The 27,706-nt window shown below is 38.9% G+C and overlaps 1 protein-coding gene across 11 annotated transcripts in view; it reads right to left on the bottom strand.

The window, feature by feature from the left end:
• Positions 1–1,263: 1,263 nt before the first annotated feature.
• The window catches only part of LOC111251019 (hexosaminidase D-like), a 40,720-nt gene continuing 14,277 nt past the window's right edge, over positions 1,264–27,706 (bottom strand). For all 11 annotated transcript variants that reach the window (XM_086991194.1, XM_086991195.1, XM_022807158.2 and 8 more), the window contains 10 exons: positions 22,612–22,933; positions 22,153–22,433; positions 21,075–21,213; positions 20,759–20,840; positions 18,668–18,801; positions 18,216–18,484; positions 17,745–17,978; positions 17,326–17,498; positions 8,090–17,011; positions 1,264–1,743 (listed from right to left, as the gene is read on the bottom strand). In XM_086991194.1, coding sequence (XP_086847320.1) covers positions 16,930–17,011; positions 17,326–17,498; positions 17,745–17,978; positions 18,216–18,484; positions 18,668–18,801; positions 20,759–20,840; positions 21,075–21,213; positions 22,153–22,433; positions 22,612–22,933 — 1,716 coding nt within the window. In that variant the 3' untranslated portion in view covers positions 1,264–1,743; positions 8,090–16,929. The remainder of the gene's footprint in view (positions 1,744–8,089; positions 17,012–17,325; positions 17,499–17,744; positions 17,979–18,215; positions 18,485–18,667; positions 18,802–20,758; positions 20,841–21,074; positions 21,214–22,152; positions 22,434–22,611; positions 22,934–27,706) is intronic.

The following is a 27,706-nucleotide window of genomic DNA, read 5'->3' as shown; positions in this document are numbered from 1 at the left end:
GTATTTGCCTTGGTGAGCTGGAAGCTCCAGCTGGACGGCGGGATGCAGTGCCACTGAGTTACCTCGGAAATCGAGCTCCAATCGATCGATGACACGGACTTGTAAGCTGCTCCGTTCGTGCAAGTGCACCTACCGTTGAAGAGCGCCACACAAACAAACAGTTACGTTTATAATAGCTGGCTATGTGTCTATGTAATGTTGACAATTACTAAGGTGTGTCAAGTTCCACGCCTGCAGGCATTTGTTAAATTGTAAAGGTGCGTGTGTGTGTAGGTGTGTGTGTGTGTGTGTGTGTGTGTGTGTGACCGTTTTACCGTTTAGTCACCTGTCCAAACGAATGTATGGCGTTCGACAAAAGGAGACGTTCTAATAAGCTGCAAAACTAGTTAATAGTACTTAAAAAGAAAAAACCACAGCAACGTTTATATAGTGTATCTGTACTCTGTATCCTGGTTAGCGTGAACAAGCGTTTCATGCACTTTGCGTTTGGCTACTTGGACAACGAACATGGTACGATTAGCGATGTCGTGGTAGTATTTTCCAACCGATGTGTTGAGTTTACAGTGCTCATGAATTGTTTTTCCTGAAACATCATTGCGGTCGGTAAGCCGGTACACCTGATCGCACGTCGGACTACACGGAATCATTTCTCCCGCGTGGACTTGCCAATAAATCCCGTCACTTTTGCATTTTTCTGCAATTCAAAAACAGAATCTTGAACATAACGCATACATAGACATTCTGTAACAATGTCCTCGTTTCAAGCTGAGATAGCATGTGATAAGGGCCGTTCCAACGCTATGGACTATGGTGGTTATCATCCAAACGACCATTCAAGTGAGAAGCTCAGTGTTGATTTTCGAAACATAGACAATCTGTCTGTTTAGCAAAAAATATAATCGAAAAATTCGTAATAGAACAGTAGCAATAAAAATGTTAAGAAAAATTATCACATTGTCCTCCGTGTTTACAGCGCACACTCTTTAAGCACACTTTGACTATCTGCTTTTACCTATAGGATAATATAGGAACCATATTCCTTTAGCACTATTTTTTTAGCGTTTTTTTTTTATTAATATTTAAACAGCGTAAGCAACTGGATTGGGTCACCTAAATAATGTGAGAAATCGAACACATTTTTGAGGTGTCTACTTCGTAGCGACCTGACACCTTGGTAAGTCGTCCTTCGTATAACACGACATTAGCAAATGAAACCTACTTCATGGGTAAACGGGCCAGTCAATAGAACGAAACACTACTTACCTCGGTTCATATCAGCCGGGTACGCTGCCGTAAGCTCAATAATCGTACACAATGATGTCATTATCAGCATCCCAAGAAACTGAACCTCGTTGTTGTAAAGCATTTTTACGCACGTTTTTCAACGTACAGAGTACACGCCTGTATCGAAGAAACTTTTTTAAGCCACAAATTTTGCCGAGCACTTCTTCCGCACGGTTACGTGTTGCTTACAAATATCAATGCCTTTTTGCCTCCGTTTGACTCGGAGTCAAACAGCCCGCATCGCAAGCTGTACCACGTTAAGTCAGCCTAGACCAAGCAGTCATCTACGTTAAAGGGTTTTGACTTCATTGGGTTCTCGGAAGTGTCGTCGTGAATTGTCCGCAGCTTGCCCTCTTCTCGCCTATTTGAGGAGGAGCCATAGAGGTGGCATCTTGAGTCGATGGTGAACTTTGCCCTCTGAATCACTCGTGCGGATGAACGAAAAAATTCCACCGTTGTCTGATTAACCAAAGCAGATAAAAAGCAAAGAAAGGAATGAGTATGTCAGATTGATTCGATCCTACATTGCACCAGGCTTTCGTGAACCGAAAGTGTACCATACCAATTCAAAGCTGGTGCTCATCACGAATCTCTTGTTGCTAATGTTAGATATCCTTAGACGAATACGATGATCCGTTTGAAAGGCGACACTTTATAGCCGCTGGCTTTGCCCCCTCAGATCACAGTTTTACACGGACGAGCAAATCTTGAATATAACCACAAGTCGTTTTCGCTCTAAAAGACTAATAAATGTCTTGAGATCTCTTTCGATGCCCTTCAAAGCATACACAGGTACAATGTCGTGTCCTATATGCCCCACACGCTGTGAGACTAAAAGTTTCGTACTCATTGTTAGTTTTTCTTTCATAGGTCTCCTCTATTCCGATTTAAAACTCTCTAGAATAACTGCTTAACGTTAGTAATTTTAGTAAAATCGTTAAAAGGCGGATACGCGTACATTGAATATAGGATTAAACAAGAAATTTCGATCATACAATGTGAAGCGATATGGTACACTGACGTCCCGTCCGGTTACTAAATGGCTTTGATCTATTATTGATCATCTACTATCTAAAAATATTTTTTTGCCTAAGACTGTACTAAGAACATTCAGTAGCGAAACATAAATCCATCGGATTGAAACGTTGCACTACGTTGCACCATCGAAACGTGATTACTATCAGGATGTGTCGGTGTGAGATGTCAATGAGTTTGCAAGCCCTTTTAGCACATTATATCTTCACCATATCACCCAATTACGTCCCACTAGACCCATGTCCACAGATATACGCGTTCGCGTAGATCTTCTTTTCCCGTAATTATTATCACTATTCTTATTCTCTTCGTCCTTGTCATTATCGCAACTGAATATTCAGCTTGCACAACCGAAGTGACTGTACAAGAGTCCTCAATTAGTCGACTTCAGGCCCGCCGCTTCAAATGAATGGCGCTCGTTGGGTTGTATCACTTTTCCGAATCATTATGCCGAAATCGATGAATTTGGTTGAAACGACATTTTTCATCCTCGAAGCACAACGCTGATGTCGAAAGCGAGAAAAATTTTCGTCGTAAATTTTGTTACTCAAAATAAATTAAAAGGTAAACAAAATATCTATTGTTGGCACACTTCCTCGAACAAGTCTTAACTAGAATAGAACCTTTGCCGTAGACTTGAAAATACTGAGGACTAATACATGTACATAAAACCCACGTGGCTCTCCTATATTATAAGAAATACACAAACACTTTCGATAGCAGACGATACGATTGCTACATACGATATGGATTTTTGTCTAGCTAAGTCCTGCTAGGAAAGCCGCCAAAAATGACTAATTGGTGTCGACTGATAGTAATCTTTATCGAATAATAACTGCTTTGCTTCCTAATGGTGTCGTAGCAATCCGCTAAAAATCAAACCGACCATACTGCCTTAAAGCGTCAATTTTGTTTGGACAAGCAAGCAGAGCTTTATATATATCTAGCCAGTTTATTTGTTGGAATTCTACATGTTTGTACTCTTTTGTTTTTCCGTGATGCAAGTACTATCGAGTAGAATAGCGAATCTTGTAAAAAAATTGACGTCGTGACAATGCTATAAAACGACGTATCTCTGATTGTGAGTTTAGACTAGAGTTAATAGGAAGAAATACCCAGCTTAAAAACCCTAGAGCTCCTAGTGAAACAGTCGTTTATCTCAGTTATTTGGCCAAATCTGTACTCATTGGTAACTCGAACACAAACGCAAGAAATAACCATACGTAAACAAGACTGTCCCGTTTATAAGCATAGCAGAAGATGCTCATCCTTGTATAACAGTGCGCATTTTCGCTAATACGTTTTTCTGTTATTATCACAACGTGGAATAAGATCTTAGACAGTAAAGTAGATTTTTCGGTGGCTGAGAAGAGTTCATAGAGGGATGCGTCAACGTGCAGAATCTGTAATAAAACCTTTTCCGTCTAGCGTTAGGAACCGAAACCAATGTAAAGTTGTCCACCATTTGTTTATTTAGATATTTCACTTCGATATTTCGGAAGGTTTATTTTTTCGCAAATGAGGCAAGCTAGATTCAATTGCGAAAACTGATGATAACTTTGTGTCAAATAGAAGATTCTGAGCTCATTAGAAACGCTTCACGAAACATCTGAATCTAACTTCATTTGGACGGTGAGGATACTCCATGTCCTACACCTCTATGAACGAGAATTGTAGTCTACAGAAGATTTATCAGAGCTTTATATTTGAACTAAAATGGACCAATCATAAGATGTGTGGCTCATTATAAATCGTGGCAGATTCTTTCATGCTTTTGTGATCTAAGACACGCTTTTCTTATGCTATTTGTTTAGATCTATAATATTGACTTCTGCTGTCAGTTCTTAGAGTTGTATGTTTAACATAAACTGTAACCATATGTGCCACACAGACATGCATAACCTCAGAAGTATTCCCATTTTGAGTTCTTGCGGCGCGCAGAAATCATTTGGTACTATTAACTCAGTTTTGTCAGGTGCCAATCTGGATGCGCGTGAGAAATTTGGCCGAAAGTAAAATTTTTTCATTGACGATCCTCAAGGACCTGAAGGTCGAGGCTGCGATGCGCCTGCAGCTACGGTACGCTTTGACCACCGCAATCGCAGATAACTCTGTTTATTTCCCTATCAGAAGTGATGCCCTCAATCGATCTAAGCTTGTTAGCGAGACGTGCCGGTGAGGTGTCTCGGGCACCTCAAGAACAATACATCTTCTTTATGTTAACACATATGTATACCGATAAATGATCACTTTATCTCTACATGCACAAGTTAATATTCGATTGAGAAAGAAAACGCCTAATTGTGCCATTTCGATACTGAAAGGCATTTGTGAAAAATGATGGTTTTTATAGTCGGTGTCTGCTCAACTTTTTTTTTTTTTATCAACTCAGTTTTCGAGCTATTCTGAGCAATTACCAATCGCCACTTCAACTATGCGGAAATCTTATTAGTTGCTACGTTTCGCAGAATCAACGTCCGGAGAGTGACCATTTCGCAAGCTGACTACCGGTCGATATAGATTTCAAAGCCACCATCTAATTTTCAGTGGCAAATATCCTATTGTTACGCATAGCTGGTTTCTAACTAATCTTCAGCTAAGCAATCTTTTTTTTTGGGTTTGATTAAAACCTTCTAGTTGGATCCTTCTAGGCTTGATGTTTATAAGGACTTATTGCGGCGGCGTAGCCTGGATGGTCAATGCGCGTTTATTTGAATACGTTGCTATAAATATTTGGTCATTGTTGATTCGAATTTTGTTGGCAGATCCCTACTATGGCATATTGCTGCCATGCGGTATTATAGGTGTATCGGGAGAAAAATCCAGTAGGATATCGACCGGATAGCCAACAACAAGTGATGGAAGGAGGCATGGCATAAAGTACTTTACACTGGAATCGACACTTTGTAATTTGCCGTTTTTGAGTTCGTCTGATGTTGAATTGGGTTTATTTGTGCCGTGATTTCCCTCGGCCCCCCCTCGAAGACCCCTAGCGACACAGACAGTAGGGGCTGGGAGTCAGCCGCGGGTGAAAAAATAACGAGCTAAGATTCGTTCTACCATTATGGATTAGGTAAAGCAGTTATTTAAGTAAGTTCTGTTAGGTTGTTTTGTTGTGTGAGTAACGTGTGCCACACTCAAGAAACCAGAGAACGTTTAAGTCACCGTTCGCGCTAAGCCGCTCTGTCCAGGGTATCCGAAAATTCGTTTTAAAGCATTTCCTGTACGGAGACTGACGGCTTGTTCCGTTCTACAGCGGGCGAACTTAAAAATAACGAGACGCCACCAAATCTCTTCATTTACCTGAGGACTCCTGAAATTACTCGAGGTTTTCCATTGGTAAGCTAGATTAATTTCAGGTCTTCTTTATTATAATTAGATAATAAGTTGGCGTATCCATTATTACATGCTGTTGTTTAAAAATTACTGCGACCGTTCCGACGATCGTGACTCAGCAGCAAAAGAGACAAAGTGAGAGTATTAAACAAAAGGTCGTGTGACATGTTTGTCATGCTGCCGGATAGTGAGGAAGGTTTCATTGTAGGATGATTATAATGGGACTATTAGTTAAGTGCCTATGAAAAATAGGTAAGCATACGCAAGCGTTCAGTCGAATAAACAGAATAACATTGGTCCTTCCCGAAGATATAGTTTTTAACAAATAAATAGAAAAAAAAATACTAGGTACTCTTATATCATCGACCCGTTTATGCAACAGTAGACGAATGGACTCTTCACCAGGCTCGCAGAACCTGTAAACGAAATAGCTTCATAAAAAATTGCGTAACTTGGCAAGCGACGAGTATGTTCTATAATTAATAAATTAGTCCTCTAGCATAACAATGAATTCACAGTAAAGTAGCTAATAGAGTGAGCCAAAGCACAGGATTATCAGTGAGAACTGGACAATTAAGCGGCATCTTTTTCTTAGAGGAAGACATCGTTTTCCATGATAGCTCAGTCGATACGAATCCTATAGCCCTACGTATATCCTGCACGCAGTCGTTGTTACTGTATGTTTTTTTATCATCATCATCGTCGTCGTCGTCGTCATCATCAATCTAGGTTGATAAACGTATAGTAATATCAAATTTTCTGTTTTACACGACAGTTATGTAATCCCTAGCGTGTCGTACGCAATGCCAGTGTTACGGTGCGCGTTCGAAAAGGGTCACGCGGAAGAAAATTTAAAGGTCGCGCTTCCATGGTACAAGCGCGAAGAAGCGCTTGTACCATGGAAAGACGAGGAAAAGGAGTGGCTATAGACTTTTTGGTTTATTCCTGAGAACCCTACCTCTAACACGTTGAAGGTTTAACACGTTCTTTCAATATACGCGTGTACTACGTGAAAAATCACTCGAAAATAGCGGTTCGTAACATACGTTTCATGCTTTTGAAAACATTCTAAAATAGATTACGGTTGCACAAAGTTGTATTAAATGTCCTGAAAAATCTGAACGTCTGGACAAGAGAAACAGGCACTTTAGCCATGATCCCCTTGCGTGTGTAATGGATCCACGGAACTCCCGCTAGCGCGATGATAAATCCAAATTATTACTATATAACAAGGTGATGTCGGAAGAGTGTAGTGATTAGGTTTCGAATACTGTTACATGCAAAGTTAGCAATGTTTTTATGCTGGCAAGTTATAATGCCATCATTGTTAGTGATTTTGGGCCTCACGAAGTTGTGAGATCCACATAAAGAAAAAAAAAGTTACGAGAAAATCTATTTTTTTACTTTAGCTGAAAACCGCTACCGCTGCACTATTGCGAAGAAGCATTGTTACCACTTCATCATGTGTATAAAATACATAGCATGTTATCTATCACGCAACACAGTTGGCTATCGGAATATACAAATGTGTCGCGTAAAACTAATATATCCTATCAATACATAATAAAGCATCCTCAATCAAAGCGAGAATTTAATTTCGAATAAATGTAAACATCTTTTTAGTACAATGTTTACCATCTAAGTGTGACAACCTCTTGTCTAAGAGATCGTTGCAGCTAACTTGCAACTGTGTGGCGAATCGCAATTTTCTTTCGGTCCTAGTTATAACTTGGTACGCGAAAATAGTGCTGAAAATATAACGAGATAAGAGGGTGCTTTTTTTTTCTGTTTTTTTTTTGTTTTTGTTTCTAAGAAGAGTTTAAATAAAAAATCTCAATAGTATAGTAACCAGGATGCCCCTATCTGGTATTGTGAGATAGTGATACGCCGTAAGTACGTATATGAAAACCTGTTCGGCTGGTTAGTCATTCATTTTAAGAAGCACTCGAAAAGGAATAAAAAATTGTTAACTGATAACAGTGGGTTTACGGAAGCATTAAAAGTGACAAGCTGTCGATTTTTTAGGAGAAAACCATGTCACCTTACAGATATTCCTCGTTCCAACGGTGCGTGGTGGTTCTTCAGAGCAGCACGCACCGTTGGCGGCTATGGTTTGCCACTTCATTAATGAAATTCAACGATCAATTATTCAAACACCGAAGCCCAGGGGCCTCATTAATTTGAAGGTTAAGTAAACTTGTTGACTTTGTCTCAACTTACTTTGACGGGATGACTCGGAACAGATATGTAACACGGAAAAAATACCAACACCTCATAGTTATGGTACTTTTATCTTATAAGATACATAGAAGACCGCGAAGACGTTTTTAAAATATGACCATAGGCATATGATCTACTCGTTTTTCTAGAGGGCTGAAAAGTGAATGCACGAAAGGTCCCACGAGCTAATTTTTGAAAAAAATAGAGAACTTACCGCGTGAGTTGAAGTTGATTGGGAATGAAATCTAATGCACCACTAGTATTTTTACAAACGCTAAGTTTCAGAAAATTGTATCTAAAACTTCTTTGTTCAGTGCCTTAATCTAGCACCGCTAAATTAGAACGAACGTCTGACTGGATATGTATCTTCCTCAGCTCAACAGTTGTTATAGATTCATTTGGGGTTTTCTTTCTCTCGCTGTTTCTATCAAATGTATGTACAATGACAAATTCAACAAATACAGAACTGCGATTGTCGTCTTACGGACGTCTGCTACTTAGTCCAAAATATCACACTACTTTAATTAGGAGAATTAGACATGCAAGCTAATTCGATAACCTCAGATAATATAAATATTAGAGCTTAAAAGATATTGTCGTCTAGGATCAATCAAATATAGATACCAGAATAAATATACTATACATAGCTAACTTTTCTAAAGGTATCGCTTTTTTTTTGTAACTAATTTTGATTTAAATATTTAGCTTTATAGCATTAATAATTTTTGCTTCTTAAATAAAATTTTTATTATTTTGGATTGTCTCGAATTATCTATGGGATGTTTAGATACGTATTAGACGAAAATCGTAGACCTTCGTGGTTCGCGGGCTATTTACATGTATCAAAACTGTGTACGCTTCCTATTCATTGAAAGCAAGTGTTTGAATACAATTTTGTATGGGACGGATCAGAGAGAAGTACGAGATCTCCAGTGGAACCCGTATTTTTTGTATTTTATATGCAACGAATTCCCTAATGAACATACATAATCCATAGTAAAAGAGTTTTAATGTATTTCTCGTTACCCAAATAATTCACTAAATTGGGCTGTATGCATGTCTACACCTGAACATATTTGAGTTTGGATCTTGTGGGGGGAAAATTGTGGGGGATTCAGTAAAATAAGGCTAAGTTTTTCATTAAGTAAACATCAAACAGCCATTTGTAAAGCAAATAACATCACGTTAGATATGGTGCTGGATATGTAAATTATCGAAAATAGCCAAAAACGGTGTTTATATAGGGGAGGTATTTTTTCAGAATCACTTTTGAAAATGAATAATATTGTCGCTCATACGTTAAAACTGCATTGGAAGACAACAACAACGAGTGACGTAATCGTTCTAATCATTAGAAATTAAGGGAAACGTCTTGCGCTTTGCGTAAATTTTACTAAATGAATTAAAAAAATCAGCGCCACGTTCTTGAAACCAAAAATTGCTCCACAAAGGTAAATTTCAACCCGCGTAAAACCCCTCTGCAAAATGACATTGCTCAAACTGCTTTGTAATTCCCTTACAGCCTGACACGCTTCTAATTTACCGGTATAGCCAAGATTATCTGCTTGTTATCAGAGACTAATAATATGGGACCACAGATCACCTAGCGACAAAGATTCCTTTGTTAATGGTAGGCGGTATGTTTCCTTTCATTCGACACTGCGTATAGCGAGCATTTGAGTCAACAAAACTATCAACAGTCTATGAAAAGTGTCTTTGCTATGATAATAAAATACTTCAGAAGGCCAATACTATTAGGTTTTTGTTAGAAAAACAAAAATATAGCTCGATCAATAGAGAAGCGGATAAATCAATTCAGACAGTGAATAACAAGAGCCGAATAAGAGAGTGAAAAAATAACAATTCTTAACAACCATAATTAATAACAATCCTTAAGAATTCATTTCCGAGATATTAGAAAATATGCTTGAGGCTGTGTAATGGTGCTTTCCACTGAAAAGCTGCAAGGAAAATATGTAAGGAAATAATAACTCGACTATCGTTAATCTTAGGAACACGCAACTATTCTTGTCGTCACGTAGATACGTGTACGGACATTTCCATATATAGCTACACCTTAATGCTCTAGCGGTTAATTAACTCAGCTAAGTTATCAGTATCTTATGAAACTTCACAGCCTCTTCTGAGGCTCACAGGCGCCGATTGCAGCGTGCTATATTTACATAGACGTATTCGTGACAGTCATTTCTTCTGTGAACTTATATGGAACTTACTAGACGTAAACAATCAACCAGCTGGATTACGGTTAGTTTCGGCGTTGTCAACAGTATACTATAGCTACAAATATCTTTAGCTACTTTTTTAAACTGAAATTCACATGGTTAAAAATGGCGTATATTAACCACTCCTGATAACAGATCCGCAAGCTCGTTTACCCATGTATTTGCGTCACAGGATAATTAAAAAAAAAAAACATCTTGTGCTGTCTCTGTCGGCGTAGAGGCTGTATTTCTGAAATACTTTATCGATATAAACATAACAAATCCAAAAAGTGTGCCTTGAAATACACAGGATGAAATATATTTTAGCGGCCATTCGAAATTGTCGTAGAACCAATATTAATTGCACATTGAGCTCTAATTGTAAAGACTAATGTCTATAAGGGATTCTTTCTGGCAGCATTTAGATAAAGGACAAAAGTGTGTCTTGAGAAAAGCGACGGCAAACGATTAGAAATATCATAGATGAATGCTGTTTCGCCGCAAATCTACAGTCCACGCGGATAAGGGGCGTATGACGGTATCATTTAAACAAAAAAAAAAAAGTGTTCTTCTTATTACAGCGGCAAATCCACTTTGGGAGATGTGGTTGGTAAAGGAGATCAACCAGTCGTCAACAGCACCGATATCAGGCTGGTACAGGTCTAATAATCGAGCTTCCCCTTTCCTGCAAAAGGCTCTCTTCTCAGGACCACGAACGTATATGCGGGCAGCGATATACATAGGGACATTTCCGTATGAACTAATAAGTGAGCAACGGTGCGGCCGGCTAGATGTCTTGGAGCTTATTTCACTAGCGCAGTGCTCATGCACTTCCGAACTAAAGACATAAAATTTACCGCAGTGGTTGTCCGTACTATTAAAAAGCTGTTTTATCTTCTAGGAGGAAAGTTGTCTGCTAAAGCAGCAATCGAGGTGTCGTCGGTCAGTACTGAAGAAGCTACAAACAAGCAAATTCCCAGCGCCAAGTATCTAACTGGATCCTGGAGAAAGCTGTAGTATCTTAGGTGGATTCATTTAGCATAGTGAGGTGGTGCATGCTTTTCATGATATTCTTGTTAAATAAACCATTTTTCTTATCGCTTTGGCATGCCGAACTCAAATAAATATAAAGCCAAGCAAGAACAGCTTCGCGTACGGTCATATATATGTATATATATATATATATATATATATATATATATATATATGTATGATTTACGATGGGTATCTTGGGTGAATTAAAATGCTATAGTGTATCGTTTCTAATCGTATAGCTTGTATTTACATAAATCCAGCTTCAGATGATTGAGTCACTGCCAAAACGAAAGGATTAAAGTTGTGTGCTTCTCGAATGCGGAACGCAGATCTGAAAAGCCAACTAAAGAAGCTTTTTATCCAGTAAACAGATGGTTAAGGTATAATAAAAGTATTCTATCCTAAATATGTATGTAGCGTTCGATTGTTTCGCTGAAAGTTACACACTCACTATTAACTATCAGTGTTACTAATACCGAATAATAAATAATCAATGAAACTAAGCATGGACTCCTAGAAATTCGACATCAGCTCAGTTTTGCTCTCTTAAGGGTGCCACGGTCGAATAACGGCATAATCACAGACGTAAGATGGTCAGCAGATTATCTATTTTCCCGTGAAATGCATTTGTTTAGGCTTAATCCTATTACGAATCCACTGCGATTGTGTTTGAAACTGGATTGTGTATCGTTATCTGAGGCAGGTACGACACGTATGCGTATCATCTACATGGTCTGATGCCAGGCAGGACCGTTACTAGCTTCGCCTCGAACGCCCGCGGTATCAATAAGCTAGCTGACGAATTACGATCCTCTAAAGCCCAGTTTTATTTTACTGAAAATAACGAGTCATAACAAAAAAAAAAAAAGCTAAATGCGAGGCACCAGAAGCACATAGTCAAGCTTAAACTTCATACTGAGTAAATAGAACTCCCACAGTGTACCGGATACAAATTCGATACCATTGAAAAGCCGCAACGTCCGCTGTCGTCCATTACACCGGATTATATGAACGTTTATAAAAACGCACTGTTCAAATAGCAACGACAAATACAAGCTAAATCTTAGTAATCTATGCAAAATATTCATGACATTAAGCCAACTATTCTTACTATAACCGTAATGATATCAGAAGTGATCGTGACGTCCCGAACGTCTCTAGAGTAGCCCGGCGGTTACGTACGGGAAATCAGGTTAGTTGTAGATTCATTCCCTGTCTATTGTGGATATAGTACGAAATATTATAAAGCGTCCGCGCAATTAAAGATGTACCTATTATATAGGTAGTGTTCACGACATTATCTTGTTGTACCAATACGAGTTATCGTCGAATATCTTGTAGTCGTTGATCTGACCATAAGCATGAGCGCAGGCTCCTCCTAATAATTTATAGATATGTTAATAACATCCGACATTTTCGAAATGAAAATATCTTCAAGACAAGAGTGTACTTTCTGTCACTCTCAGTGTGGAGGGGCGCCGCTGAATCGATTGAAAGAAAAAAATTTGAAATAAATACAGAATTGTTTACAAAAAACAATACGTGCCGAACGAGTAAATTGCTAATATGGAAAGCGCTATTTATATGGTTCTCTACATACATCAACCCACAATTTATTTCTTTAGGGATCCATTGCCTGCACGAAGCGAATAGAAGAAATAATACCACAGCCATTGTTTAGTAAGGAAAAGTTTTTTTAAGTAAGTAAGTAAGGAAGAATTTTTCCATTAACTTAGTTAACATCATTCACTCGTTAATTCATTAACATGAATTTAGCATTTTTCCGATAAAGCTAAGACTGCACTGTGTTTCATTTTGATTTGTATCTGCTCTAGGAAGTCGGTTAAAGTTAAGACGATGTATGTCCGGTTACTTCAGTAACTCTTCTGTAACTCTATACTAAACACCTCCACAATCATGTACCAGTCCTGTTTATATGTTTATGTTAAATGCAGTCGCTGGATACTGTCATACATTCGCTCATTGTCAGTTGCACTCCTGCTAAAAAATGACATTTACAATATAGAACTTTTATTTCCTCTTATATTTGCTCCAGGGCTGATATAATTCCGATTTTCAGTTTCGGCGAAAAGCTCTCTTTTTCTCTGTTGCATCAGGCGTCAGGCGTCAGGAAACTGGGTCATCAAGCACAGGAAAGCCTAAAAAAGCATACGGGCCGCAGTTTTCCGAAGCTGCGGTATGTTTGAGTACTTTTTTTGTTACTTCTTTCCACATCATCAGGGACTTGACGTAAAACCTTTTGGTTTTTATATACAATTATGTATTATCGCCGTATCAATATTCGCTCAGTTCAAACAGTTTGACAAGATCATACATATTTCTATGTGACCAGAACGGTCCGAGCCCAATTGCTACAAGTATTGAATTCCGGTCATTTGGAAAATGATGAAAAAAAATTAAATTTTTTGCTGCGGTTCAGAGGCGAACAGTGTGCTATTGAGATGCGCGGAGTTTCTGTAGGGCGTCTGGCTCTTTCGATGGATGCTTCCTCCGCGTCAACTACACGATCTATTTAGGAAATTAATAAAAGTATTTATTTCCTATCTTCATCAACTTCAAACATATATTTAGCGTAGATTTTAAATATGCATTGTACTGTATGATGCAAAATTCTATCTAAATTTTTAGGAATATTTTCGACGCGAAATTTTACAGGACAGATTTTATTTACAATGTGTTGAAGGTGCAGGTTATCATGCATTGATCTAAGCATGTATTTTTTTATCAAAACGTTTTCATTTTTTGCTGGATAGGCTACTATGATGTTTTGGTTATTTTTTGGCTTACGTAGTAGTGTATGTTTCCACAGAGCTGCAAGAAAGCTCCTAAATAGCTATTGGCTAATTTACTTGCAGTTAAACAAAAGAGACGCTTGAAAAGAATGCTTCGTGCTTATCTCAAAAAATATTGTACAGATATACTGATATGCATTAAAGGAGTACAACTGTGCTGCTTTTCGACTTCCTGCAATGTGACATATTGCATGAAGCTGATCTTCCTTAAAAGTCTATTTTTGAAAACTACTTTTTGAAAAGTTGTGGATTTCCTATTCAAACATTATAGCCATAACAAAATATGTTTCTGGAACAAAATATGGAAATAATAGAAACTAGTCAGGTGACAATCGGTTACTTGAGGCCGCTTCTTCCCACCAATCAAGCATTTTTTTTTCTATAGCTTCCCCCCCTATAGTGACAGCCAATGGTCTAACGCTTTGACTATTGCTTTATGCAGAATACAGATTATACATTGGTATCCACTGTGAACACTTTTTATATGCTACAGATAACTGTGCTTGTGTATAGCATATCTGTACAATTACCACTAATCCCATAAATGTTTTGTCTTGACAAAAGCCGAAAGTCGTCATTGGGTTATGTGAATCGTAGTGTTTAAGTAGCCATTCAATTTTTTTACACATTTGTTATATGTTGATTGTTATAGCTAGTTAGACATAAATGGCAAGCGTTTGGTGACGAGCATGGCGTATGCACTCCATCAATATCTAATGCACCACGTGTCTACAGGAAAGCTAAATTTGTTTCTAAAATATTGTAACAATTTAGTATTGTTTGCTCGCTATTATGTTGACCGCTTACTTGGACGGCTAGGCGTCTGGGTGAACGAGACAGGAAAAGTTGCCGTTGTTTCAAGTTCTGTCAACGACACGTCTATCCCCTACGCAACCTGTGTCAGTAGTGTGCATTTATAGATTCGGTATTGTCTATATTCCATTCGACGACAGGAATATATATGTTTGTGTACTCACTTAAGCATAGCCATGATACTATCGTGTGTATCTTGCTGAGTTCTATTTCGCTATATTTCTATATTTGAGCAACTAAAAACACTATAAATTGGCATAGCATCACGATCTTCTCTTGTTGTGATCACTGTCAGCATTATTTACTTGCTTAGAAGGCTCTCTCTCTCCCTAACCTATCATTACTTGTATGCCTCGGCTTTTCCGTTGATCATTAGCTTTTGCGTACTATCCAACATTGCTGTCCCAGTTCGGTACGGTCGCCCACGCTGTCATGTGAGCTTTTCATATTTATATATAGACGAAGAAGTCCCTATATATATATACACACCGTATCTACCATATGTGCCTGCCTGTCTGCCTACCTGCCTGCCTGCCTCAAACTCCTCTAACCTATACATGCTTCTATTGTGTTACTGTGATATTCACACACCCCTCACCTCAAGTAAGTACGGCGTACAAAAGATCGACATACATTTAACTTTCGTTGAAGTGCTCCATTGGCATCGAGGCTGTACCCTATACGTTCACAGCCTCTCAAAACAGAGAAATTAAATAGAGAGATTCGCATTGCGTGTTAATAGAGTATTTCCATGGTGCCACTTCTCCTTCTTGTCTCACCCAGCTCAATGAATATTACTGAACCGCTAAAGTAAAGATGTTATGGGATACTTTCCATGTTGCTTTTTATATAGCGTTCACAGTTTTTAAGGTTTTTTAAGCTTGGCTATAGCCGTTGTAGGTCTGCCCACAGTGTAGGGTATATACACAAGTGCATATACAAATGGCGTCTGCCACAACAAAAACCTAAGACGAGCTTTTGCTTCTGCTATTCTGATGCAGAGGAACTGATGGCACAAAATGCAAAATCGAAACAAATAATTTTAATTAAACAAAACTCAATTTCGATCTATGCACGTACGAGCGTACGTATAGCCTTACTTCGACGTGAAGTTCTTAAGGACTAAGAACAGTAATTTTGGAAGTTTATGACGAGTAATAACAATAGTATACGTATTACTACACAAACGATGTGAGAATCGCAAGCTTCACCACCAACAATTGTATTTATAAGCCACTTACACCACAAGGACGTAACGTAAAGTTACTATTTTGAGCAAAATAAATGAACGTCAACCGAGACGGTATACCGATCGTCATCATTTGGGGGGGATGCGATATCATTCTCCGTTGATGTACGTGCCAGTGCTCCATCTCTGATCGCTATGAATAAAGCTTGATCAGCCCTATCGTTTCGTACCGCTCGGTTCCACAATTTACCGTTAGTTTCTGTAAATAAGTTTTGTTAACAAACCTAATGAATGTTGTTGTTCAATGTCCTCATACGCACATATTAAATAAACGACAACTACGAAAATGTTGATGACGGTGTCAGCAGGGATAATCATATCATAGATAATAATTCTAAATAGTGCAAACGTGTAGCCGCGTGTACATATACAAAACCACGAACACCTTGGCATGCCACTGGACATGTCGCCATTGACAGGTGCCTTCAACTCTATAATAAATAATGTCCATTAGTGTTCGCGATGAATTGGGATAACTGGCTGTAGATTCCCCGCCGGTCAATAGTCTGATACATGTAAATTTCCTGTTTTGTCATTCGCGAATATAGTTGTTACAATATTATAAAGCACCATGTCGCTTGAGTAAAATTAGTGCGGGGCGTTCTGTGAAGGGCCATCTGTTCTAACGGGCCCCAAATCGCGTCATCCAGCTGGGTCATCGATAGACCCAGCATCAGATTAGACCCTTTCTTCTTGTCATGATGTCGATCACAGATCATTCATTTTCTTTCTTAGTACGGTCACTGAGATTAGCGGAGACTTAATTGTTTCCTTTTAATTGGAGACATACACACACCCGCTCACGCAAGATTCGAATTGGCTTATTGCTATTAGCTTAATACAACTACAGTGATTTCTTCGGTGTCCCTTTTAACATTCCTCAGCGGTACTCAGTCATCTATACCGAAGTAGTGTTCGCAGTCTACAGTTCAGTCCGGCCTACCCCAAAACGTTGCAGATTTGGGTTGATGGGTAGCGGCCGTTTAGGCCACGTTCGCGCCTTCCTGAAGGACAACACAAGATGGCAACAAAGGCTGGTCAAACAATGCTTCTGAATAAGCCCCCCATGCTTGAGGAAATGTTGCCTAGCCCTTTGCAACCGCGACAGTTTTCAAAAAAGCACGCGGTTCGTTACTTAAAGACTTGACAACTATCAAGAAAGGTCCAAAATGAGTACCTGTGTAATTATAATGTTATCTTACGAAAGTTTATTCCTATAAAGCGACACTCTGTATAGCAATATGTTATTTCTCATCAAGACGTCTATCTGTCCTTATCGTGACATGCGATTTATGCGGTCATTTCGAAGATTACGAACCTCAAAGACTCTGCGTCTGCCTTGAGCTTTTCCAATTTAAGGACAGTTGGATAGATATTCTGCTCGATCCACTCAGCAACAGTGTATTCATCAAATACCTCTCGAAGCGCGTCTCTCGCTTGGCTCGACAACAGGGCAACGCTATAGAATACCGATGGGTATTCCTCAAGACCCTGTAAAATATTATGGGTTACTTGTTTTTACTTAGTGTCTTATCGTTTCTACAACGACAATATAGACAAAATAGGCGTTTGCTACAACTGAAGTAGATTAGAATAGGCACACGTCACGAACATTCAGCTGCGGACCCTCAATTGATATACACACGTTCTGTTCATGCTGATGTTCGTCTCTGAAGATCTCTTTCAGTATACGGAATTGTATGCTAAGCTGTATTCCATATACGCGTAAATACGCACCTGATCAATGCGGTCAATGAACGTGTAATTTCGTCGCACATTGTAGGGCGTAAGCCAGGCTTTGTGAATGGTGACGCCATCGTAGTACTCATTGGCGTGCTTAACGGCATCTCTATGGTTTTCGGTCATGCGAAACACGTTGGCGCCAGGAAACATGCAGCGACTGACAGAGTTCCAAAGGTATTCGTCAGCCTCAAGATCGAGTCGCCGAATTGGCTCGTGACAATTGAGCAGCTAGATAAGAACGCACATCTCGGTTAGTTAATGCAAGATATTATTAATTAAATAATAATGCCACACAGTAGGTATTTTCTTCTGTAGGCCGACCGTCTAAACCGCTGTATAGTTTGATGTTACAATGAGCCTAAAAATAAACAAAATAGACTAAGGATGGAGACATTCAAACACAGTAAACGAGGGTACTTGCTATTAATCGTATTTCTTTAAGGTAGATTATATGACCCGACGAACCTTTGACATTTGCATTCGAACATATTGTTCTCTGCCAGCGTAACCTCCGGCTGTAACGGAGACAAGACTAAGGATCAACGAAGGGAATCCAGCAGGGAAGGTCTCGGCCAGGGTGGCAAAGTGATCGTAACGCTGCCAGCCGGTGATGACAAGACCCCGAAATTGTCCATGGAATTTGCTTTTTTGCTCTTCAATCACGTCTACCCAGGCGACGTTGTTCTCTAGGTGACCTTTTGCCGAGGGCACCGTTAAGGTCTCACCAAAAGCGCCTACATTTATGCAAAACAAACACAGTTAACACATATCGCAACGTGTTAAGAAACCTATATCTCAGTAAACGCCTTACCTCTCGCTGTCCCTAGACGGCGGCCCTCGAAGGATTTGTTCATAAAGCGGACGACCTGAATAGACAGTCAAGATTTTACTTCAACAAATCGTCAACTAATGAATACCTTTGAAAGCAGACGCAGCCCAGATGTGAGGGAACACTTCACCGAAGGTAATCCAGTTGGAGTACGGAATAAAGCGGTACACATCTTTCACATAGGTCCACACCATTGGTTCAACCAAATCGTGCAAGCGGTACCTAAAACAACAGCACAAATGATTATGGCTTTATTGTTGGCCAAATGCTTCTACGCAAAATTATTTATAAGGGAACGAAGGATCGCAAAAAGGTCACTGCCTTTGCTAAAAGGAGAGAAATCTTTAGTGTACCGCGACTATCTAAGGGCTTTGCCTATGAAAACAAAACATTTAGCAAGCTTGTGCAAACTAAATATATCATCTATAAATTCTATTTCACAAAGTTCCAAGTATGTTAATTCAGCTTTAAGTTTCATTGCTTTTTACTTTACTTTACTGGGTTCGGTTAAACGAGACTAGATTTATTAGCCACTTTGTTTGACTTATATGGTAAATTCTATTATATTCTAGTCATCATCATATGATAAACAAATTTACTGTAATGATACTAGAGTATAGCACAAATTCGACTATGGCGAGGTAAGTAAGTTAACCATATACAGTGAAAAATGAAATGAACCCAAAATTCGACTTTTTTTTGGTAGACTGTTAGAAGTGATTCCGGCGGACTTTGAAACTGGATAACTTATGAACTAGTGGAACTAAGGTGATCATTTTTAAAGATAATCATTTTTCGCATATTTGAGAACTTCTGTACAGCCTTATATACCTACACTTCCTGTTCCCATAAACAGTTCCTTTGCATATGGCTTCTAGAAGTAAATCGACAATGGCATAAGCTAAATATGGTGTCAAGCATGGAAGGCCTCGTGTCTTAGATCGGGAGCGTTAAATATTTCCTGGTTTAATCCAGAAAGTTGAGGCATGGGAATGAATTCTGGCGTTATCATCAAGTAACTAGACTGCGTGCTTTCGACTGCCCTGTCGACGATCCTTAAGTCTCTTGAGGAACTGAAGATTGCGAATTGTATCCTTTATTTTATTTTCGGCAAGTATCTCATAGTAGCAGGTGGTCTGATATCTATCTGCAGGTACTACTGTCATCTTACGTCCGAACCTATTCAACACTGCTACCGAACTCGAGTTATGTCTAGAACGATCCCATTCTCTCGCCTGGTCCTTCTCGGGCTGGCAGGAAGTTGAACCATGCCTTGACGACTGCAAGTTTCAAACAAGTTTTTTATTGACTAAAAGTCTACAAATTGTATGTGAAATATTGGTGACACGCATTTAGAGCTGATCTGGAATCAATTCACTAGGGCACATTTTTACTCAGTTTCTACATTTGTAGCGTTTGGGTTATAATTTTCTAGAAATGTTACATGTGAAAGACCAACTTTGGTTAACAGAGTCTTAACACTCCAAGCTTTCCTCTCGCAATGCCTGCTTGATTACGGCAATGCGTTATTGTCTTTCGGGCTTTATTCTCGCACCTACTCATTAGGCTTCAATACCAATCTTCATTCTCAAAGCGTTTATATCGTTTCGCTCAAGGTCTTCATACCTAATTGTCTTCACCAATCTTCAATGAATTTTTGCAGCTCTGTTTCAATCGAGAAGCAAACGTTTGATTACTGAACGTTGGTATTCAAAGTTAAAAGACGTAGTTCTCTTGAAGAAAACGAACAGTCAGAGGTTTCTGAAAGACTGCAGCATTCTTCGTCCGCTAATGGCGCGTAGTTCAAAAGCTACTGAATTTCAAAGTTTGCCGGATTCGCTTGTAAGAGTCTTATATTTATTTTCTGAGATTTCGTAGACTATTGTCCACTGACAGCCTTAAACACATAGAAATTTGTGTGTTAACGAATCAACTCAAGTACATGCTTAGTTACAGGACCCATTTGTGGTGCAATTTTTTACACTAAAAGGCACGTCCTATATAGGAAACCGACTTTATTGTTTTTATTACATTGACTTAAAAATTTACTTGGCGTGAATGAAGTTCCTTAACGCAAGCTAGCGATAATACATACATATGCGCCCACTTCTCAAAGCTTCGTACACCAAACCCGGTTAGCTTCGATAGATACAGAACACTCTTACCGATATTAGCTCACCTTCTGAGTTGCTCCGGGGAATAATTTCGCATCATATCATCCCAAACCAGAGGAATCACCTGGAGTTCTTTTCGAACAAATTCTGTGGGCGTATTACGACAGGACATTTTTACTTTCGTTACTATTATACAGCATAATGACGCGAGAGCACGCAAACCATAGAATATGAACTGTATTCTATGCTCTATATAAATTGTTAATTACATATGCTTCATAGTCGAGTACCTCAAGTCCAGTAATACGAATTTAACAATGTCTTCTTGAAGCAAACTTGTAGTTTAACAAACTCGTCATTAAAATAAATGTCAAAGCTAACCTGCGACGTGGGACATATGGCCGAGTAATAGCTCTTCCTTCGACTTCATACTGCAGAGGGTACACTCGCCCAGATGAAAGACCTCGTCGCAGCCGATGTGCAAATAACGCACATGGAACTTGGAGTGCAACGCCATCATCTGTAAGCAATATACGACAGAGAGGAGCATTTTACTTGTCCCTGATAGGAACTAGGCAGCAAGTAATCAGTTCTTTAGGACGTCCTATTAGTTCGTCACATAATCTAGGATAATACAAGAATTTTACGTATAACTTTATATGGCAAAAGAATATTATAACAGCAGACAGGTTATGCGAAAATATCGATTCGACGCAGCTTCTACCAGTATCACGATAGGATTACGAAAACAATCGCAAGCGCAACTGCCAAAGCAGTAAGGCAGGCGATAAAAATATCTCTAAATTCAATCGTTACATACGCGTTTAACATTATGAGCCCGTAGATCGTATATTACCGTGTGTACGAACTAATAAGAAGAACCTAAGAATGAAAAAAACAAAAGTTCTAACTTGGTTATTCAGCATTTGGTCGTCTGGTATTTTCAGCTAAGGCTGGCTTTCCGAAAAGTTTCGTAGATGCCTAAAGCAACCGCCCGCACACGATGTGGACATAAGACTACATCCCGTTCCCACTCTCGGACAGAAATAACACCTCCAAATTTAGGTTCGAGTGATTTCGATTGTTGTTTCCATGTTTGAAAAAGATTATAGGAAGCGTAGCATGTCTTACCATTGATTCTTTTAAAGAACTTATCAATAACAACATAAGGTACGGTAATAAAATCACAAACACAGAGCTCTTGAAAAGCTTTTCGAGCGCTGGCTGCGATGTGCAGACAATAAAATAGAGTGTATCTAACTGACACCAAACTTGAGATAAACACATTTTAGGGCCAACTGTCTCCTCGTATTCTATTGCACATTACAATAACTTAACTTTTCTCAATAATTTTTTTTATCAATGGCTTTTGCAAATGTGCCCATCCAAGTATTCACCCAAACAAGCTTCGGCAAGATTATTCTTGGCGCAATGATCAACTCGTATGTATCCCACGAACCTGTCTGGCCATTTCCTTGATGACATTGAACGACTCGTTCTTAGATGGACAGATAACAGCGGGGAACTCATCCATCTCGCGAAGATGGCGGTACTTATCGAACTTAAGTACGAATTCAAGATGTCCGAACGTCTGAATAAGAGGAATCAGGTGCAGCTTAAGATCGACGGTTATATATCGAAGCAACTCCTCAAGCTCTGCCATTTTGTATGCGTTTCCTGCTCTGATGAACTCGAGTGAGCCACTGTACGGGAACATGTCTTCGTATTCCAGCATGACACCTACAAAGCGAATAACTTCTTACCCGCGACTGCTATAAAACAATTTCAATTTTAACTTACATTACTTGTTAGTCCTGAGTTTATGAAGTAACCGAGCGACAGTGTACCGTATAGTCAAAACAATCATAATTATTATAGCGGTCATGGTAATCAGCTTGCAGTGCCCCTCTATACGAACCTGTTGCGCCGGCTTGTTGGATGATAGGAAGAACCTTTTTGATATAACTGATCTTTGGCGGAGCTCCCTTCAGATCGAAATGGACAATTCGATGTAATGGGGCGCCTGGAGGTGCTGTATATGGCTCAGGCAATGGACCCGAAGGATACATTTGTCGTTTATCTTGACTGACGCCTGCATTTCGCGAAGGGGCGTCTGCCTGCGCTCCATTTGTTTCACCGCCGTCTGGCCCATTGCCGCCAGCGGTTAATTTCTGGTGTTGGGATTGTTGCGGTTGGGCATTGTATCCGACAATTTGACTCTGCATGGGAGGTTCGGGATCCTATCAGAGAAACAAATAGCAGAGTACAGATGAAGTTATGGAAACCATTTTTTAATCTTTATGAAGCATTTAAAATACGTACCAGGACAAAATGCCTCGACCTAATTTTCGACCTAAAAAGTATCAACATGTCATTTCGGCATTTCAACAACTGAGTGACACAATTAAATTTTGTATCGTTTGTCTACGCATACAAAAACGTAGCATTTTTTCTACTTTGTTAAATACGAGTTTGACAATCATGAGTCTTGGCTCGTATTCTTAGATAGGATTCACTGATTCTTTGAGTTCTTAATTTCGGACCACTGAAAAGTAACATTTGTCTCTTGTGAATGCCATTTCGCTCCCTGCTTGCATTTGTTGTTACATTCGAAATTAGTCTCTACTGTGCTAGCGGTATTATTGTTCGCTGCGGAAATATCGGCATTTCAATCCTTACACAAAGTTGTTTACATTGTAAATAACCCCATGACTCTTTTTGATAACCAATTTACCACCCGAACATTTTCTGATTAAGGCTGCCTACAAGCTTATAAAATGTTCCTGCTGTAATAGAAATTCGGCGGAATCGCTTAAGCCGAATCCTACTATACTGTATCCACCCGACATTATCAAATGCTAAATTATAAGACCTTTTACAATCTAGACTGTGAATATGCCATGTTCAGCATGGCGAGCATGGGACGCTGTCCACTATTTGGGAGCGCTGTATCATATCAAGCTTTTGCTCGTGAATCGTTTGATTACGAGCGAACCCTTTTTTGTTCGTAGAATATGACGTACCTGTTATGAGCAGCTATCTTCTATAGCCTGTGACATCATCTTTGTCTAGTTGGCATAAAGATATTACGCTTACTAAATATGGATGACATAAAGTTGTGGTCACTTATTTGATAGCAATTAACGGCTAACTATTTTCTATATAGTATAATATGTTGAGAGTAAGAAAGCTTCGTGGTCGACTGAGTTCAACCAATTCTGCTGCTACAGATAACTAGAATAACCTCAAAAACATTTAAATACCATGTGACTGCAAGCGTATTATAATTTTATCTCCGACAGTAAGTGATGGAGCAAATATTAGATTTAATTGCATACAGCCATAGTGAAATCATAACGAACTGTTTCCGTGCGAAGAGGATGAAAAATCGGAACAAGAACTTTAGGCTTATCGACGTCTTCTCCTGCTCGAAAAAAACAACATACTGGCACAGACGGCTAATGAGACGTGCTCTGTTCATGGACCTTCAACGTCTCGAACGTACAACCTCGAAGTAGTTCCACAACAAGGTGGCGACCATAACCTGAAACAAAAGATCGTTAGAGGCCTGGCGAGAACAGAACAAATACGTTTTTCTACGAGAGAGAAAACGCTACCAAAAGTGCTTGAGAGTCGGGCATGTGAGATGCGTGGCTACAAAACCAAAAGTGTGTTTCTCTAGGCTTCCGCATAGGTATCCCCAGAGGTCACAAGGCCGAGAGGATACTTCGCTGGTTTTAAAACATTGCAAGCCGAGGCTCGGCTAAAGGAAAATATATTCAACTCCAGAGTGGTTCGTTTCGCTTAGGAAAAAACGACTTCAACTTCGACGATCAGACACGATCTAGACAGTCTCTTACGACTGCGTCGGCCGTAATAACAGTGTTTGAATGTGGTTATCTACGTATATCTAAAGTTAGGTGGGATTGGGGTCAGTCTCGGTGCGTCAACCGAAAGCATTTGAATCCATCCGTATGCCAAGGGACCGTTTGAACTTTTTTCCTTTAGTGTCCCAAGCTTGCAACGAATCGGCGATATGAAGTCAACTTCCCGAAAAAATCGAATTTTTTCGTACGCTATCATATCTGGAGTTGCAAAATGAATCCTTTAGACAAAACCATCCAAAAACTTTTGTTTCCGGAAGAAAGCCAAAGTATTGGCTCTCTTTGTATAAAGTCTATACTGTGACTACACATAATATGAACGCCGTCACGCAATTTTTATTCTTCGGCCCGGATTTTCCTGCTCCTTCCGTTACGTAGCCCAATCCTGGTTTTTATATTTCACCTCGTTTCACTTTTTATAAAATTCTCTTGATGAAGAACATTCCATTTTTTTCTTGAAAAGTAAATATACAAATGCGTGTTTATGCTCGTGTATGGGTATCGAAAAAAATCTGTACAATATTTAATGGGTCATCACCTTTTAATTGCTTTCTTTTGTAGATGTAATAAACTGGAAATAGCGAGTTGACAAAAATTATTTTTTGAGCAAAGAAAATGAATTACAATTATTTAGTTTAATAATTGACGGAATGATAACGTAGCAGGAGTACAAACGGTATCGCACAAAGTCCGCTAATGCGACCTACAATATAAAGGTATATTTGTAACCGCTTAGAAGGTTTATAGAAAACGTTCCAAAAGACCACGAGCTTCAATGAGCTTTACCATCGAAAAATGTTATAGTGCAGTATATCAAATCTCTGTAAGGCAAGCTGGGCGGAAGCCTCGACATCAGTGCGACCATCGCCTTTTAAAACGTTGTACAGTGAAGAGCTTCATTCCAACAATGATGCGCAGTATCAATGAGGGTACTTGAAAAACGCTTACAGAATACACAGTCCTCGGGGAAGATCGTTCAGAGCGATAGGGCTGCATTCAGATTGAAGGGCACTACTTATCTGCATAATTGCAATTACTGAGCAAGTTAAAATTCACATATTACGCAGAATCATGTAAAAGTACTAAGTTTATAGTGCAATAAGCTATTTCAAGCGTCGGATTATTCCTTTTTGACAGTGTAATAACTTATGCCATTTACTTGAATTGACTACGAGGATCTGTTTTACTACACATTCGGTAGGACTTACGTGCAGATGGGGAATTTTATTTCTAATAGGATGGAGCTCCTTCACGCTATCATAGTAATGTAAAAGAGATTATAGTAACATCATTATAAGATTTCCCAAACAGATGAAGAGGCCCTTATAATACCCTGCCGTTTCCACAGATCTGATGCTATCAAGCTTTTCTTGTACGGATACCTTTAATATATAGTCTACGCTAAAAACTCGACATTGCTACAACATAGAAAGGCTTCAATTAAGCAAAAACATGCCACAAGGCCAAATAAGGCGTTCACCGAAATTTATGAATGAGAACTTAACGTAATTAGAAATCTACTAACCTGAATTGGTAACAATTTTGAACAATCGAGCTACGAAACAAGATCGTACTTTTTATGCAGATCCTTCTGCAATTTAAATGGCAACATAATTGATATGAGGATAACACAATAGTAGATAGATAAAGCTGGAGTCATAATCCTTCAGGCCCTGTATGTGCTTTGTATATACTTTTTTTTTTTGTATATGCTTCGAACACATCGCAAAATTGGGCGCCACTTCCTGAACGATCCTGATGTCGGGACAGTGGACCAAGACCATTGAAGAATACAAATACATCTAACATGCATAAAAAGTGTTCTACGAAAAAGAGATGATTTTCGAAGATCAGTGAAAAATCGGAACTGACTTATTATTTTCATCATACGTCTACTGTGGACTACTCCGTGATCATTCTGACTGCAAGCCTCTGGGCAAACACAAATATCTACGTTTATTATTCATCCACAAATATTACAAATGTTCTTTGTTTAAATTCAAGCAGTATTTGAAGCGACTATAGATATAATTTCATATTCAACACATAGAAAAGTATAATACAATTGGAATCGCCGCTTTGGGGCGACCTACTGGAAAAGCGTCACCATTTTGTTTGCTTTGTACCACTGAATATAACATATAATCGTAAATTACTATACAACTTAACCCTAAAGTTTCCAAATGTATATAGCACGACGCTTTATTCGCAGTGTCGGGGAAGATAATAAATGAGAGTGCTCAAATAAATGAGTTCCTTCTAGCGGGTCGCTACTTCCAGGTTTCCATTTGCCCACTTCTGGCAAGCGGTTATCGCATCTTATCGTTGCACAAAATAAACGATAGAAAAGCCTGAATGTTTGTGTATTATACTAGGCAAATGTCATGGAACGCAAACAAAACTAACCAGACCGATGGAAATTAGTAGGAACACTTAACTAGTCTACCTTTCAAAGGGAGAGATGTTATGTCATATGCAAATCAATGTAGGTGATATCTTATAGTCAATATGGATGCCCTACTTGAAGAGATTGATTTTTTTTTTGCTGAGATGTAAACCTGTTCTCAAGTATGCTTCTTCATATGCTAAAGATATTGCATTGGGTGTACAAGTTTTGATAGACGGGGCTTGAGCGCATCATAAGAACAATGAAACTCATATGTGACAAAATTTTATTTTATCGAACTGACTGACTAGATATGATTATCTTTGGTACCTAATCGTTTAATTTGCCCTTAATTAAACAGACCTAGAGACATAGACCTATTTTTCTATTTGCGTTCTTTCACTATTGCTAATGTATTTCAAATCTACGGAATGCTTTTGGTGGCTCTTATAAAAAAATTAATCAGGCTAAAGCGAATAAACGATAAAGTTCCAAGAAATCAATTCATAACCCGCTCAAAATTTTCGTGTAAAAAATTTTTCATTTGCAGCGCAAAGATCAGATAAGTTGTTTTAGAAAACTATTAATAATTGAAATGACCAATTTATCAGAGACTGACGCGCATTTGATTACGTATGTCCTGAAATCACCTCCATCTTTCGTTTAAAGACGAATAGCGAACTTCAATTATTATGCTCGAAATAAGAAAAAGCTGCCTTTTTTAGCAAGCATGTGGTGCCGCT

The sequence above is a fragment of the Varroa destructor genome, unplaced genomic scaffold (assembly GCF_002443255.2).
Source record: "Varroa destructor unplaced genomic scaffold, Vdes_3.0 BEIS01000005.1, whole genome shotgun sequence".
NCBI lineage: Eukaryota > Metazoa > Arthropoda > Arachnida > Mesostigmata > Varroidae > Varroa > Varroa destructor.
Note: the sequence above shows the minus strand (reverse complement) of the source record. Positions and strands in the feature narration are given on the sequence as shown.